Consider the following 14,730-nt stretch of genomic DNA (forward strand, 5'->3'; position numbering starts at 1 on the left):
TTGAAAAACCCAAATTTGTAATGAACCCTAATTTCGAATTTCTAATTTCCAATCCCAAAATCAGCTCTGATACCATGTAAAATATGGTGAATGAATTGTTATTTTTATTCAATAGAATAGTATGTATTTATATACAAAATTAGAGACTAAATAGGAAACTAACTAAATACAATTAACTTTAATTTCTGCAGCTAATACAGCTAATATATTCTAACAGATATTAATTCAAAACACAGTTGCAATTCTACACTATTAATTGCAACTGGAAGATGTATATGTTAAAAGCACAAATTAAATAATCTAGATTAAATTGAACTAACTCCTAATTTCATAGCATATCATATTATATTTTCAAGAGTGATAAAATACCATTGGAAGAATGCAGTAAAAGACATACAGTATAACAAATATACTAAAATAAAAACAATCTAAGTTACATAAGAAAAACATGACTGAACTTATGTAAAAGATGCTAAATAATTTTAGAAGAAATTAGAAGATGAGAAACAAAATAATTAATAAGATATGAAAATGAAGCATAAGAAGAATCAATAAATATTGAGAATGAAAAGTACAACAACTACACTCTAACCTCACAAATATTTCTAAAATAATTCACTCATTTTTGTCACCTAAAACAAGCAAAATTAAACTAGAAATAAGAAAAGGAACAAAATACAAAGTGTCTTTTTCTACTCTCCAATTTGATCATTTTTTCCTTCATTTGACTCTCTATTTATAGTGGAAATAGGACCCAAAAATGTGTAAAATCGTGTACAAAATAGTGGGAAAGTGGCATAAAAACTGATGGAAGTGGGGCAAGTGGTGCTGGGTCGTGGGGGACATCTGGGGCACGTGGCAGAAGCTGATTGGCTTGGCAGCTGGCACGGCAGGAGCATGGTGGACATCTGCCAGGCAATGGGACGCGTGTCGCTCTCTGGTTGGCTCAGCAGGCATGCGTGGCAGGCTGGCAGCATGCGTCAAGCGCCGTTGGCTGCTGGTGGGACAACGTGGGCACGTGTCAGGAGGTGTGGGATCCGCATGGCAGGCGCGGCAGGCAGCTGTCAGGTGTGGCAGGCGGCTCATCAGGTGGCTCGACTGGAGGCTTTCTGCCACGTGGCAGCTTCTAAAAGCTTGGGCTGGGCTCCTTTTTGGGCCTAAGTTAACTTCAAAAATACTATTTTTTCATGATTTTTTTTTTCTTTTTGTCAAAATACATTTTATTTCTTGAAAATTAAACACAAATTAAATTAAAATTAATATTTTCAAATATAAAATATATGACAATAAATCCATCAAAATATTAATTAAAACTTAATTAATTTTAAACTTTAAGACTAATAAAATGATATAAACTTAATTAATTTTAATTTTAAACTTAATTAATTCTAAAAGCTTGGGCTGGGATCTACATTTGAAACTCCTTATACTTAAAAGTTTTGTGGTGTGTTTAAAATTGGTTATGTAGAATGATTTAATGATTGACATACACAAACAACTATGAATTATTAGGCGATAGTTCACATAAAAGAAAGACTAATTACAATACCAATGAAATAAAAAGTTGGTGTTTAATGTTTACACTTTCATTTTCTTTATTTAAACTTAGTGAGAAAACAAATAAGGTGTCCTATTGCCACCCTTGTTGTTTATTTATTCTCATGGCACTCATATTAAAACCACTCGTTCATTTTATTTTCTTGATTCTAAACCACTCATAACTAATAAAGTACTAGTCCAAAGATGACATTGAACAAAGCAACATACTCATAATGATCAAAGCTGAAATATGAAATAGTGACGACTTCATTCACTCGGTCTTGGCCAAGAGCTTTTCCCTAACTGATTTCATAAGGATTAAGAGTCTGTCGTAATCAGGAAGGCTTTCCTTGATAATGGGAAGTTGCTTGAAATCTTGAGCCCAAGTATGGAGCCTTGGCAAAGTTTTGGGGTCCAAGAGTTTGAGTCCCACAAGTTGTTCTTGACATTCAAACCATTGAGGCAGCCATCCATGTGCTATGTCCACCATGTTTATAGTCTCTCCCCCAAAGAAGTTGTCATTTCCAAGCCTTTCTTCCAAGATTTTAAGCACTTCTGCTACTTCTTTTGCTGCCTTTTCTCCCTTCTCCCCACCAGTGCTTGCAAAGAATGAACCAAAAGTTGGGAGCTGCGATTTTGCAATGATATCAAATGAAAAATAAGTAAAGAAGGAAAACTCTACTCATGATGTTGGTATTGAGATACCAAACGAATTCTCATACAAAAACCATAAATAGAACACAACAGAATAAATTTTCTCTTACTTGTTGAATAGATCTTGGTTAAAACCATGCTTGGTTCATCTTCTTGGAAAGTTTAAAGAGCCAAAATTTGTGTAAAAAATAGTGTGAGGTTTGAGACGGATTTTGAGTGTGATGAGAAGGAAGTTTGAGGGTAATTTTGCTTAAAATGGAATTTAAGACATTTTTCAAAGTTTTTAATAAAATGTAGTAAAGAAGAAAGTGCATACACAACCTTCTTTTTGTTTTTTTTTCTGTCAATGATAATTAATTTTTTTTTATTATTATTAGGAGAAAATTAAATATATATTTGAAAAAGAAACAACAAAAAAAAAGCCTAACCTTTTCATCTGCAAATTGTGTCCAAAAGCGAGCCAAGGCTCTTTCGTAAGGGTCCTTAGGCAAGAGAGGAGTTTGGGGCCAAGTTTCTTCAATGTACTCAAGGATGACCAGAGACTCAGAAATGGGTTTGCCGCCATGAACAAGCACAGGAACCTTCTTGTGAGTTGGGTTGCTTTGAAGAAGCAATTGACTCTTGTTTGAAATATCTTCTTCTATGTAATCATGCTCAACTCCCTTAAGTTTCAGAGCCCATATCACTCTCTGAACAAATGGACTTGCCCAAAATCCTAGCAGCTTTACTTCTTCTTCCATTGTTATTGAGCAGGTGGAGCTTTGAATCACCAAATTACTTGCAAAAATGCAAATTTATCAATTATAAATGGGAGGAGAGAATTTCTTATTTGACCAAGAAGATGGTGATCTTAGAGATTTCTATTCACTACAGTCAATGGTCTTTGTTTACTTGTCATAAGTGACTATCGCTTACTACTGTCTATTGCCGCCTGCCTACGAATTCTAAGTTCCAACATTTGAAGCGTGACAAAGTAGAATACTAGTTTGTCTCGTCTTTCTTTTTTTTACTTTATTCATCTCAAAGTCTCTCTTTTTTGGTTGTTTTTTTTAACAAAGGAAAAAAAAAGATTTATATAATTTTAAGTATATTGGAGTTCGGTGTCACACCTCAAGTGTAAGAATATTGAGTCATTAATAAGAATATTTGTAACTCTACTAATAACTAATTTGTTTTTAGATGGAACCCCATGATTTTTGTCATGTTATTATGAGTCAATTCGTTAGCGGACATTCGATCCATACCGATCCAAAGAGTAAGCCAACTTGAAAAAAAAAACTTGAGATCCACATAGTGCAGTAAAACACTTGAGATCCAAATATTGAGCTAAGCCGCAACAGATCCGCATAGTGCAAAAAGACACTTGTGATCCATAAAATAAGTGAGCTGACAAATGACCACTTGTGATTAGATGATTCAAGATTGGTAAACGAAAAATTGTCTCCATCTTGAGGGGATATTGGAGTATGGTGTTTCACATAGAATAAATGTAACAATATCGAGTCATTAATAAGAACATGTGTAATTCTACTAATCATCAATGAGATTTTAGATAAGACCCATTATTCTTGTCAATGTGATTTTGTATTTTTTTTTTACACAAGTTTATAGTAATTATACAAAAATATTTTGTGATTTCATTCATTTTTTTTAAAAGAAATATATTGTTTTAATATTTTTAATCAAGGATAAATGTATATTTTCACATATATTTTTAAATTATATAATTATTTTATTATTTATTATCATCTTTTATTTATTGTACTTATTTTTTTTACATGTTAAAAAAATTTAATCAATTTTTTATTCTTGTTTTTTCCTTTACATTTTTATTTAGATTATGGTTTTTTTAATGACTGTTAATTAAGTAATTGGTTACACTTACACTCTTGTTTAAAATATTTTCTTCTTTGTAATCATACTCAACTCCCTTAAGTTTCAGAGCCCATATCACTCTCTGAACAAAATTGCTTGCCCAAAATCCTAGAAGCTTTACTTCTTCTTCCATTATTATTGAACAGCAAGGAGTTTTGAATCACCAAATTACTTGCAAATGAAAATACATTAATTATAAATGGGAGTTGAGAATTCCTTCTTTGGCCAAGTAGATGATAACCTTTGAGTTTTCTATTCACTGCATTTAAGTTTGGGGTCAAAAGTCTTTGTCTACTTGTGATTAGTGACTCTTTTTTTTTACTTTACTCATCTCAAAGTCTCTCTCTTAAATAATAATAATATAAAAGATATACTATTGTTATCCCCGTTTCCTTTCGGGCGCCTGGGTCCACGCTTCAAGCCCGCAGGCCGCCCGAATGAGTTTGGGCCTAGACCAGGCCCGTTCGGCAAAGAGTAAAATAGACGTTGGCAGCCCAAGTCTAGATGAGGCCCAAAGGGCATCCGGGGAGTGTCATCTGGGACGGTCATACGAGAGATGGTATGAGCGTGGCTTCCGGTAATAACAGCCGGGATCACATTGGATGATCCCGGAGCCTGGTAAACAGTCCATGATCCTGGTGGAATAATTTGAGCACCTAGTAAACGTTCCGTGCTCCTGGTAAACGGTCCGGGCTCCTGGTAAATGATTCGGGCCCCTGGTAAACGATACGGGACCTTGACGAACGGAGGGGGACGTGGGTAAACGAACCCGGGTCGGTTGTCCGAGGTTGGCAAGGTAAAGCGTCCGTGACCTTAACTTCGTCCCATGAAGCGTGGGGGTTGTCCCCACGCTTCACTTGCAGAAAATGATACCTTGGGATTGTACGCCGTTGGTTCAGACCTGCGCCACCACTACTCTGACTGATCTTGACCCCTGAATCTGCCTCATAACCTGAGATGCCTAGACCAAAGCCCCAATTTGTCGGATGACAGATGTGGTTTGGGCTGGCCCAATGGGCTCATATTAGTGTTTTTTCTATGTTTTAATCCTTTGTACTGCGCTTCCATTAGAAAAGCCAGCAGTATTTATACCCTTATTGGGCCCGGGTCAGCCCGGCCCAAGCCCAGTGCACCCGTAAACCTATAAATACAGGTAGTGGGGCATTGAGGAAGGGGAATCCCTGGCTTGTAAGCAGTTACTCTGCTGAAACTTGTAGAAAAATCCATTCTAATAGATTCTCTAAGCTCTAATACAATTGTCTCGTGGACTAAGGCTCATTAACGCCCTAACCACGTAAAAACCTTGTCTTTATTCCATAAATCATTTCTTCTAATCTCTCTAATATTTTATTATTCTAGTTTCCGAAAAACTCGGTAAACATTTTGGTGCTTTCATTGAGAGCCTGAGAAAGCTAGAGTTGACCTCGAACATCTGCAACAATGGTGAACACAAGACACACCACTTTCGATCCTACTAACCAAGAGCCGGGTAATGGAGAGCCACTACCCAGCTAGCCTCTTCCCCGGAGTCCACCTGAGGACACTCCCCATCAGATGTCCTAGCCCGACGAGTCGTAGAACTATGAAGGTGGAGCGGAATATGAAGAGGACTACTATGAGGAAGAGGGAAATGGGGGGGAATACCACGACCTAGAGCTTGAGGATCCCGAGATCCCAGAAGGAGTGGACCCCAACCAGGAGGAACCGGAGGTGACTAAACTGAGGCAGCAAGTTCTGGACCAAGAAGCCAGGATTGCTGAGCAGAAGGAGGCCACTCGGCAGATACAAGAGTCCCTCCAAGCCTTACAAGCTTTCATAGCCGCCCAGGGTTCGGCGGCTAATCCCCCAGTTGTCTCGCCTCTGGGAGCGCAATCGCCAGCTCCGCAGGCCAGAAATGGCGCCCCTGAGGACGCGAGCCCGACCCCTCCTCAGGGACAAGTTCTCGAGCAAGGTCCGGGAAACCCGGACCGAGAGAAGAGGAAGACCGGGGCAATCCCCCAGAGGAAAAACCCTCATGTCCAGAAAGTCGGGACCCGTCCCTGGCCGCTCCCTAGGAAAGAGAAGGTGTGCCCCGTCCCAAGACAGGGCCACCCGACCAATCCGCAAGGGACGCGGCCACAGGGTACCAGGCTGGACGGGAACGGTCTTTACATCCCAGCGCTTCAGTGAAAAAAAGCCGTGGGGAGCGCCCACGTAACGACGAGCATCACACCCTCAGCTCTGGGGACGATACGTCCCGGGTAGACCTGCTCGATAGGCTGAATGCTCGAAAGGAGCGGGCCCGCAAGGAAAAGATCCGCCCCCGAGATGGCGACCTTAGAAATGACCTCAACGGCAGGAGGAACGAGAGGGTTCCCTTAGAAGATGGTGTGGCCAGGAAGCTCATGGAGCAGTTAGCCACCTTGAAAAAGGTTACGGACCGCCTGGTCCGAAAACAGGAAGAAGCAGACACTGATTCTGACGAGGAGGATAAGGAACCCTGCGCGAGGCACATTCTGGGCGCCGTGCTCCCCAAGGGATTCAAGATACCGAGTCTAACCACCTACACCGGGAACACCGACCCCAGGGATCATCTGTCTTGGTATAACCGATTAATGACCGTGGCCAATGTCAGCGACGATGGCAAATGCCTTTATTTTTCAATCACTCTAGGCGGGACTGCAAAAGAATGGTGGAAGAGACTCAAGCCAGGATCCATCCAATCCTGGTCAGGACTACAGTCGGTGTTTCGCAAACAATTTGTGGCCTTCATGAGCATGGACATGCAAATCAGTGCCCTCGCCAATATTAAACAGCTCCCCACGGAGACATTAAGAGCCTACATCCAGTGTTTCACCGAAGAGGCCTCCAAGACCAAGGTGGACGATGGGCAATGCCTGGTGGCGCTGCAATCCGGGATCCGGGCCAGATCCCCCCTCTGGGACGATATGCAGCGTAGCAAGGCGGCTACCCTAGAAAAGTTTATAAGGAGGGTCCAAGGATTTATTAACTGGCAAGAGGCCCAAATCCAGGCATTTGGATGGCAGCCGGCACCTTAGTGCAATGCCCAAGCATTTCCGAGATACGGGGTGCAATTTCCGGCACAACAATAGGTCACTCCCCCGCTTGCACCAGGATCGACAGCCGCGCCTGGGATGACCTTCGCCACACCCACAGTATATGGCCCTGCCTCTTCGGGGATGCCCCGACCTAGTCCACCCCTTTTTTCAAATACGGAGTCACACCGATCGGGTACAACGTTGCTCTTGTCGGAGCCCAGCCGTCCTAGGCGGGAGGAACTGAGGCGAGTGTGAACCCCTGTACCTATTTTGTGATGACCCTTGCACCTATCCTGTGATGGTGATCATGAAGGGCAGCATTCTAGAGACATTTAGAATCGATATGTCTATTGAGAAAATGCTAAGAAGTTCCTTCAGAAATAAAAATGCATTCTACAAAGAATGAAAGGAAAGAGTCAAGTAAATCATATAAAAGATAAAGAATAATGAAATAGAAGGGAGTACATTATATAGATGTCTAATCTCGTTTCATAACTTAAAAGTACTAAATTTAGAGCTGTCTCTAGACTTGGCCAAACATTTGGATACAAATTTCAGTGAGAAAGGACTAAAAATAGTCGCTTAACATCAACCTCTAAGGACCCCATGTAATATGTAAGTACTCTACATATTGTTGAATACTTAACTTACATAATGTTGGTATAATAAATAGTGTGTATATGCATGTAGATAATTAAGTCATATTCTCATAGAAAATAAAGTCTTTTTAACTTTGGTTTCCATGTATCTAGTTCTTTTGTGGATAAGGGATGAATCAACATAAACTAACACATGACTCTGTTCTAGTTGACCGAAGGGGTAATTCTCATCCCAATCAGTGAATCAATCTGTCAGGTTTGTGAGCGACAAGCTTAATAAGGTGATGAATTATTACAACTTGGTTTCTTAACTTTCTTTCTGGGAGTTTTGTTGTAAGATTCAACACTAAGATTCACAAATGCAATAATTCTGAAAAAAAATGAACAATAATAATAATAAAAAAAAATGAACCAAAACAATAAAAGCATAAAAGAAAAGTGACACATAACATTTTATACTGATCCAGCAAAGAAATTTTTGCCTACATCCAGTTTGAGCACAAAATCGAGTCCTTTCCACTATGATCAAGAACCAGATTGGTCTCTCTCAAATACTCTTACTCAAGACTCTGATTACACCCATGCACTCAACTCACAACCCTTTCTCTCTCTCTCTCTGATTTTCTTTACAACTCTGTGTAATTCTAAAAGCTTGATTAGTCCTAAACTGATAATAGAGACATATATATACAAAGACTTTTGGTTTTGGGAAAGTCGGTCTTAGTAAGTTGAGAGCTTGTTTGGTTGGGCTTTTGATTTAGATTTTAGCTTCTCAATAAACTCTTCTTCAAAAATTTGATAGGAATAGCTTTTTCTAAAATATATTTTTAGAGCTAAAAGCCAAAATGTATTGGAAACCCAACCAGTTCTAAAATTTTAGAACTTCAAAAGCCAAAAAGTGACTTTTAGAAGCCCTGCCAACCTGGCTCTGAGATAGCTAAGGTGACTTTTATTGTACACATGGCAAGCCTTTGACCCTAGTCTTAAGTGATGGGGCTGGTTTGGATAATTAATCCCACAAGTTTGTGTTTGATGTAATAAACTACTTTGTTGTTGTTGTAGATTCAATCAAGTGATGACCCTTTACAACATGGGTCTCTAAGAAATCCCATCTAGACTAATCCCATCTAGAAATCCCAACAAGGGTGCCAATAGGAGAAGAATTTGAAGAAGAAAAAAGGTATATGATTAAGCTTAGAAGTTTTTTGTGCAAAACTCTATATCACATCAGTTTTGTTAGTATTACCTCACCTTAACTAGTGATCATTTCCATTAAAACGTGTAACTTTTAGTTTTCAATACTTGATTGTGAATGAAATTCTTCAATTGGAGATAGCAAAGTGACAATTTTGCTTTACAGTTGAAACTCCTCATACTTAAGGTTTTATGGTGTGTTTGAAATTGGTTATGCATATGCTTTTACATATAAACCAGAACTATTGGCCCATTATTCACACAGAAGAAAGACTAATTACAATACAAATTGAAATAAAGTGTTGTGTTTTATGTTTGCACTTTCTTTAAATTATAACAAACAGTTGTAATAGAATGAAATAGATAGACACAACAATTATGTTTACACTCTTTTCTTTCTTTAAACTTAGTGAGAAAACAAATAGGGTGTCCTATTATTTTATTTTCTTGATTCTAAACCACTCATAACTAATAAAGTTCTAGTCCAAAGATGACAATGAACAAAACAACATACACATAATGATCAAAGCTGAACTATGAAATAGTGACAAGTTCATTCAGTCGGTCTTGGCCAAGAGCTTTTCCCTAACTGATTTCATATGGATTAATAGTCTGTCGTAATCAGGAAGGCTTTCCTTGATGATGGGGAGTTGCTTGAAATCTTGAACCCAAGTATGCAGCCTAGGCAAAGTTTTGGGGTCCAAGAGTTTGAGTCCCACAAGTTGTTCTTGACATTCGAACCATTGAGGCAGCCATCCATGTGCTATGTCCACCATGTTTATAGTCTCTCCCCCAAAGAACTTGTTATTTCCAAGACTTTCTTCCAAGATTTTAAGCACTTCTGCTACTTCTTTTGCTGCCTTTTCTCCCTTCTCCCCACCAGTGGGGCTTGTAAAGAGTGCACCAAAACTGGGACCCTGCCATTTAACTAATGAAAATTACAATAGATAAAAGAATAATGACACGAGCACCAAAACATTACACCACATCAAACAGTGGGCCCGTCTGAAATAAATTTAATTAGTTTAATGAATCTGCCACGTCAATCACTGTAATTGGTGTAATGTTTTGAAATTTGATCTTGAGTCAATCTTCTCAGTTTTTATTGACTCGGGCCACGTCAGTTGTTGTAATGTTTTGTTTCATAATTTACTCGTGATGATGGCCTTGACATACCCTTCTCTGATTTTAATGAGATAGATTTCTGGGAAGGGTATTTTAACATGAAATCCTAATTGATTTCCTTTGAACTTTTGTATATTACTAGTGAACATGAGATCACATAGTGAAAAGTTGATCAAAATCAATCAGAAAAGTTGTTCAAATCAAAGGAAAAGAATACAATACAAGCAGCCCATCAACAACAAAATAAACATATTCAGAAATTTCTCTAAACCAAGTCAATGAAGACTGTTGCTTCTGCTACAATAAAGAAAAGAAACTAACCTTTCCAGCTGCAAATTGCATCCAAAAGCGAGCCGAAGCTCTTTCATAAGGGTCCTTAGGCAAGAGAGGAGGCTGGGGCCAAGTTTCTTCGATGTACTCAAGGATGACCAGAGACTCAGAAATGGGTTTGCCGCCATGAACAAGCACAGGAACCTTCTTGTGAGTTGGGTTGCTTTGAAGAAGCAATTGACTCTTGTTTGAAATATCTTCTTCTATGTAATCATACTCAACTCCCTTCAGTTTCAGAGCCCATATCACTCTCTGAACAAATGGGCTTGCCCAAAATCCTAGCAGCTTTACTTCTTCTTCCATTGTTATTGAGCAGGTGGAGCTTTGAATCACCAAATTACTTGCATATATGCAAATATATCAATTATAAATGGGAGGTGAGAATTTCTTGTTTGACCAAGAAGATGATGATCTTTTAGAGTTTTCTATTCACTACATTTAAGTTTGGGATCAATGGTCTTTGTTTACTTGTCATTAGTGACTATCGCTTGCAACCATATCAAAGAGGAACATAACGCCATACAACCATAATATTTAAGATCACTACCAAAATGAAAAATAAAAATAATAATAAGTTTACCAATCCAAAACAACAAAATACCAAACCAAAAAAAAAAATAATAACTGATTGGTGCGCGATTAGAAAACTGTATTTTCGAAAAGTAGATTCTGAAATGAAAATCTGAATTTAGTGACTAAAAACATGTTTCTGAAAATGTGATTGGTTCAATTTCTGTAAACTGTTTTTTAGTTTTAAAAAATTGAATTTATAATTGGTATTAAATTTGAAAATATAACAGAAACTGAATATGTGATTGGTTTAGTTAAATCTGAATATTATTTTAATTTTATATATTTTATATACACAAGTTGTATGACATTAAATATTGATTTATCAATAAATTTAATTAAGTAAAATTTAATAATATTGATAAATTAAAATTTAATAATAATATATTAATTAAATTCATAACAATACTATATTGTGGATTTAAAAAAAATTAAAGTTACATTTTTTTTAATTAACTAAACATATAAATATATATTCTTAAACAACTTTATTTAATACAAATGTCCTTATTATTGAATACAAAAGTTTCAGATAATATATTATATAGTTATATGAATTTAAGTTGCATGTGACTAATTTTACTTTTCAAATGCATATATATATATATGTATGCAACGAGTACAGACTAATGTAAATCATTTTTATTTTTTGAAAAAGCAACAACAAAATAACAAAATACTCATAATCGGTTTTAGACCTTTTGAAAAAGAAATTTAAAAATTGAGAAAACATGATTTTTTTCATTTTCAGCTTTCTTTCATAATATTAGGATAGAGTTTTGAATTTTATTTTAAAAAACAGTCAACCAATCAAAGATTAAAATGGCTCCATATATTTTTAATATTCCAAAACAAAACATTGTATTGAAATAGATACCAATAAGTCCTAAATAGCTCCCAAGAAATAACAATTAGAAACAATACTTTAATCCATAACAAACAACACAATATGGTTCCCAAATAAAACTACAAACACAATTAGTAGTCGATGTTAAAAATGGGTGACGCGTGAGTATTGAGGGCATATTATGGATGTATATAATATTACTCTTTAAATAAATAAATACATTTTAACAGTGAGAATATCAAAGCAGAACAATTCATTTTCATTTTCATGGCTTCTTCTTCTCCGTTCTCTCTCCTCTTCCTCACTCTCTCTCTCCTCCTCCTCCTTCTCCACCAACCTCTGTTATCCACCGCTGCCAACCACCACAAACTCAACTCCCTCAGACCACCCAACTTGATCTCTGAGCTCTCCACTCTTTCATCAGACGACACTGCTCCACCCACTCGTTACTTCCAAGTAACAAAACCCATTAAGCTTCCCCAAACGAAACCCTGTTCCCATGTCGTTCTCCGCCATGACTTCGCCTACACCTATGGAAGATCTCCTGTCTTGGCCACTTACACGCCTCCTTCCGACTGTCATTCCCAACCCAACTTCTCGAAGATCGTTCTCCAATGGAGTGCCACATGTAAAGGCAGGCAATTCGATCGGATTTTCGGGGTTTGGCTTGGTGGGGTCGAGCTTCTGCGGAGCTGTACGGCCGAGCCCAGAGCTACTGGGATTGTATGGAGCGTCGAGAAAGATGTGACGAGGTACTATTCCTTGCTATTGAAGAATCAAACGCTTGCTGTTTATCTTGGTAATCTTATAGATACTACATATACTGGGGTATATCACGTGAATGTGACCTTTCATTTTTATCCGACCGAGGAGAATTTTGAAAGAAATGGTGGAAATTTGGAACCTGGGTATGATTCCTGGGCAGATTTGGTACTTCCCATTTCGAGAAATCTGCCATTGAATAATGGGTTGTGGTTTGAAATCGAGAATTCTACTGATTTTGCATTCAAGGAGTTGAAAATTCCTCAAAATGCGTACAGGGCTGTGCTTGAAGTTTATGTTTCTTTTCATGAAAATGATGAGTTTTGGTACTCAAATCTTCCAGATGAGTATATAGAGGCAAATAATCTTACTGGTACTCCTGGAAATGGGCCTTTTAGGGAGGTTTTAGTTAGTCTTGATGGTGTGGTTGTTGGTTCCATTTGGCCATTTACTGTGATTTTTACTGGTGGAGTTAACCCCCTATTGTGGAGACCTATTACTGCCATTGGTTCATTCGATTTACCTTCTTACAACATTGAAATCACACCTTTTCTTGGAGAGATTTTGGATGGAAAGACTCATAAGATTGGTTTTAATGTCAATAATGCCTTGAATGTATGGTACATTGATGCAAATTTGCATCTTTGGTTGGATAAACAGAGTGAGAAAACTGAGGGGCAGCTTTTGAAGCATGTTAGCTTCCCTCTTGTTGTTAGCTTGGTTTCTAATTTTTCTGGTCTGGATGGAACCTTTCTGACAAGCGCAAGCCGGTCCATCAAGTCAACTGGATGGGTTAAGTCCTCTTATGGGAATATCACTACCGATTCCATTCAAGACTTCTCGTACCACAACTCAATGGTGATGAGAAACAGTGCAAATATGCAGATTGTGAGACAAAGGATACATTTCAATGATTCTGTTCAAGCCGATTCTCAATCTTCGCAAGTTCACTCGTTGGAATCACTTAAAAAGTTCTCCCTTTTCTTGTATTCTGACACCTTAGATCAAGGTAATAAGACTTATTTATCAATTTCGAATGTTAGTTTGGGGTATAATGAGAAGAAATCTAAGGGCTCTGCTGGTTTGGGATTCACAAACAGTAGTCTTAAGAATCACCAGAGTGGCCAAGGAAATATGCTTGTTAAGAAGAACTTGGTAGTAAGTGGATTGGGGAGTACACAGCAGGTTTACAAGTACAATGGAGCTGATATGTGTTATTTCAGAAATATAAGCAGCTCAAACTATACTATTCTTTATGATAATGTGGGAGGCAAATGCAGCAAAACGACACAGCTTCATAGTCACAGGGGTCTTGGGTTTCATAGACTATGGCCTATTCATTCTAGAAGGGTTTCTCTGGGGTCTGGTTTACTTGACAACTCTAAAGCCTAAGGGAGATTAATTAGAATGTTTAGTATCTTGGATAAATCCCTTTTATCTTCTTCTTCTAAGTTTCTTTTTTAAGATCTTCTTGAGGACTCTACAAATGGGTTCTCCAAATAAAAGTGAGTACATAGAAAATATTATATATGGGAATTATTGTTGGATTTAACTAAGTTGTCTCACACCATTAACGGTTATATTTTATATTTCAACTAGAGGTGAAATGTGATACTCTTGATTTGTTTTAGGTTGGAGTTTAAGTGACCCGTGAGCTTAAAATCTTAAGGAATTTTTTTTTTTGTAAAAGAACAATATTAGTAGTGAAGTGATCATCACGTTTTTTCATGAGTTTTTCACCTCATATTGGAAACATACAAATAATTCTAATGTTACTCTGATTTTTCAAGCTAATATACATATTAATAGTAGGCCTAGGTCATTTCTTTGGAGCAAACTCTACATTAACAGTCTTGTGTTCATTGTGTTTTGGTTATTCTTTATTTAATAAATATATGCTGGCAAAACATTTGGCTTTTAAATATTTATTTCATATATGTATGTGCTTGTTTGGGATTTATAAAGAAATGTGAAAAAGAAAAAAAAAACAACTTAAAAATTCAAAGATAATAAATGTTCACATGTAGCATGAATTTTTTTTAAAAATGATGATTTTAGGGGTGCAACACGAGGACTTCCCAGGAGGTCACCCATTCTAGTACTACTCTCACCCAAGCACGCTTAACTGCGGAGTTCTGATGGGATCCGGTGCATTAGTGCTGGTATGATCGCACCCACATGTAGCATGAAATTAATC

The 14,730-nt window shown here is 37.5% G+C and overlaps 3 protein-coding genes and 1 non-coding gene across 4 annotated transcripts; 1 reads left to right on the forward strand and 3 right to left on the reverse strand.

Moving 5' to 3' along the window:
- Positions 1–1,519: 1,519 nt before the first annotated feature.
- LOC133819719 (probable glutathione S-transferase) lies at positions 1,520–3,072 on the reverse strand. The gene is made up of 2 exons (XM_062253029.1): positions 2,622–3,072; positions 1,520–2,167 (listed from the first exon to the last, which is right to left on the reverse strand). The coding sequence occupies exons 1-2, from the start codon at positions 2,931–2,933 to the stop codon at positions 1,811–1,813; spliced, it is 669 nt and encodes a 222-aa protein (XP_062109013.1). The 5' UTR covers positions 2,934–3,072; the 3' UTR covers positions 1,520–1,810.
- A 6,116-nt stretch (positions 3,073–9,188) lies between these two features.
- Positions 9,189–10,824, reverse strand: LOC133819713 (glutathione transferase GST 23-like). The gene is made up of 2 exons (XM_062253018.1): positions 10,346–10,824; positions 9,189–9,816 (listed from the first exon to the last, which is right to left on the reverse strand). The coding sequence occupies exons 1-2, from the start codon at positions 10,655–10,657 to the stop codon at positions 9,457–9,459; spliced, it is 672 nt and encodes a 223-aa protein (XP_062109002.1). The 5' UTR covers positions 10,658–10,824; the 3' UTR covers positions 9,189–9,456.
- Positions 10,825–11,993: 1,169 nt separating this feature from the next.
- Positions 11,994–14,251, forward strand: LOC133819714 (peptide-N4-(N-acetyl-beta-glucosaminyl)asparagine amidase A-like). The gene has a single exon (XM_062253019.1). The coding sequence runs from the start codon at positions 12,039–12,041 to the stop codon at positions 13,923–13,925; it is 1,887 nt and encodes a 628-aa protein (XP_062109003.1). The 5' UTR covers positions 11,994–12,038; the 3' UTR covers positions 13,926–14,251.
- Positions 14,252–14,590: 339 nt separating this feature from the next.
- On the reverse strand, positions 14,591–14,709 carry LOC133820043 (5S ribosomal RNA). The gene has a single exon (XR_009886477.1). It is a non-coding gene; the product is annotated as a 5S ribosomal RNA (ribosomal RNA).
- Positions 14,710–14,730: the final 21 nt, after the last annotated feature.

This window comes from Humulus lupulus, chromosome 2, assembly GCF_963169125.1.
Source record: "Humulus lupulus chromosome 2, drHumLupu1.1, whole genome shotgun sequence".
Classification (NCBI taxonomy): domain Eukaryota; kingdom Viridiplantae; phylum Streptophyta; class Magnoliopsida; order Rosales; family Cannabaceae; genus Humulus; species Humulus lupulus.

Coding starts and splice junctions, on each gene's coding strand:
- LOC133819719 (XM_062253029.1), bottom strand. CDS start 2,933: ATGGAAGAAGAAGTAAAGCTGCTAGGATTTTGGGCAAGTCCATTTGTT. Junction 2,168..2,621: donor CACAATTTGCAGATGAAAAG/GTTAGGCTTTTT, acceptor GCAAAATCGCAG/CTCCCAACTTTTGGTTCATT.
- LOC133819713 (XM_062253018.1), bottom strand. CDS start 10,657: ATGGAAGAAGAAGTAAAGCTGCTAGGATTTTGGGCAAGCCCATTTGTT. Junction 9,817..10,345: donor TGCAATTTGCAGCTGGAAAG/GTTAGTTTCTTT, acceptor GTTAAATGGCAG/GGTCCCAGTTTTGGTGCACT.
- LOC133819714 (XM_062253019.1), top strand. CDS start 12,039: ATGGCTTCTTCTTCTCCGTTCTCTCTCCTCTTCCTCACTCTCTCTCTC.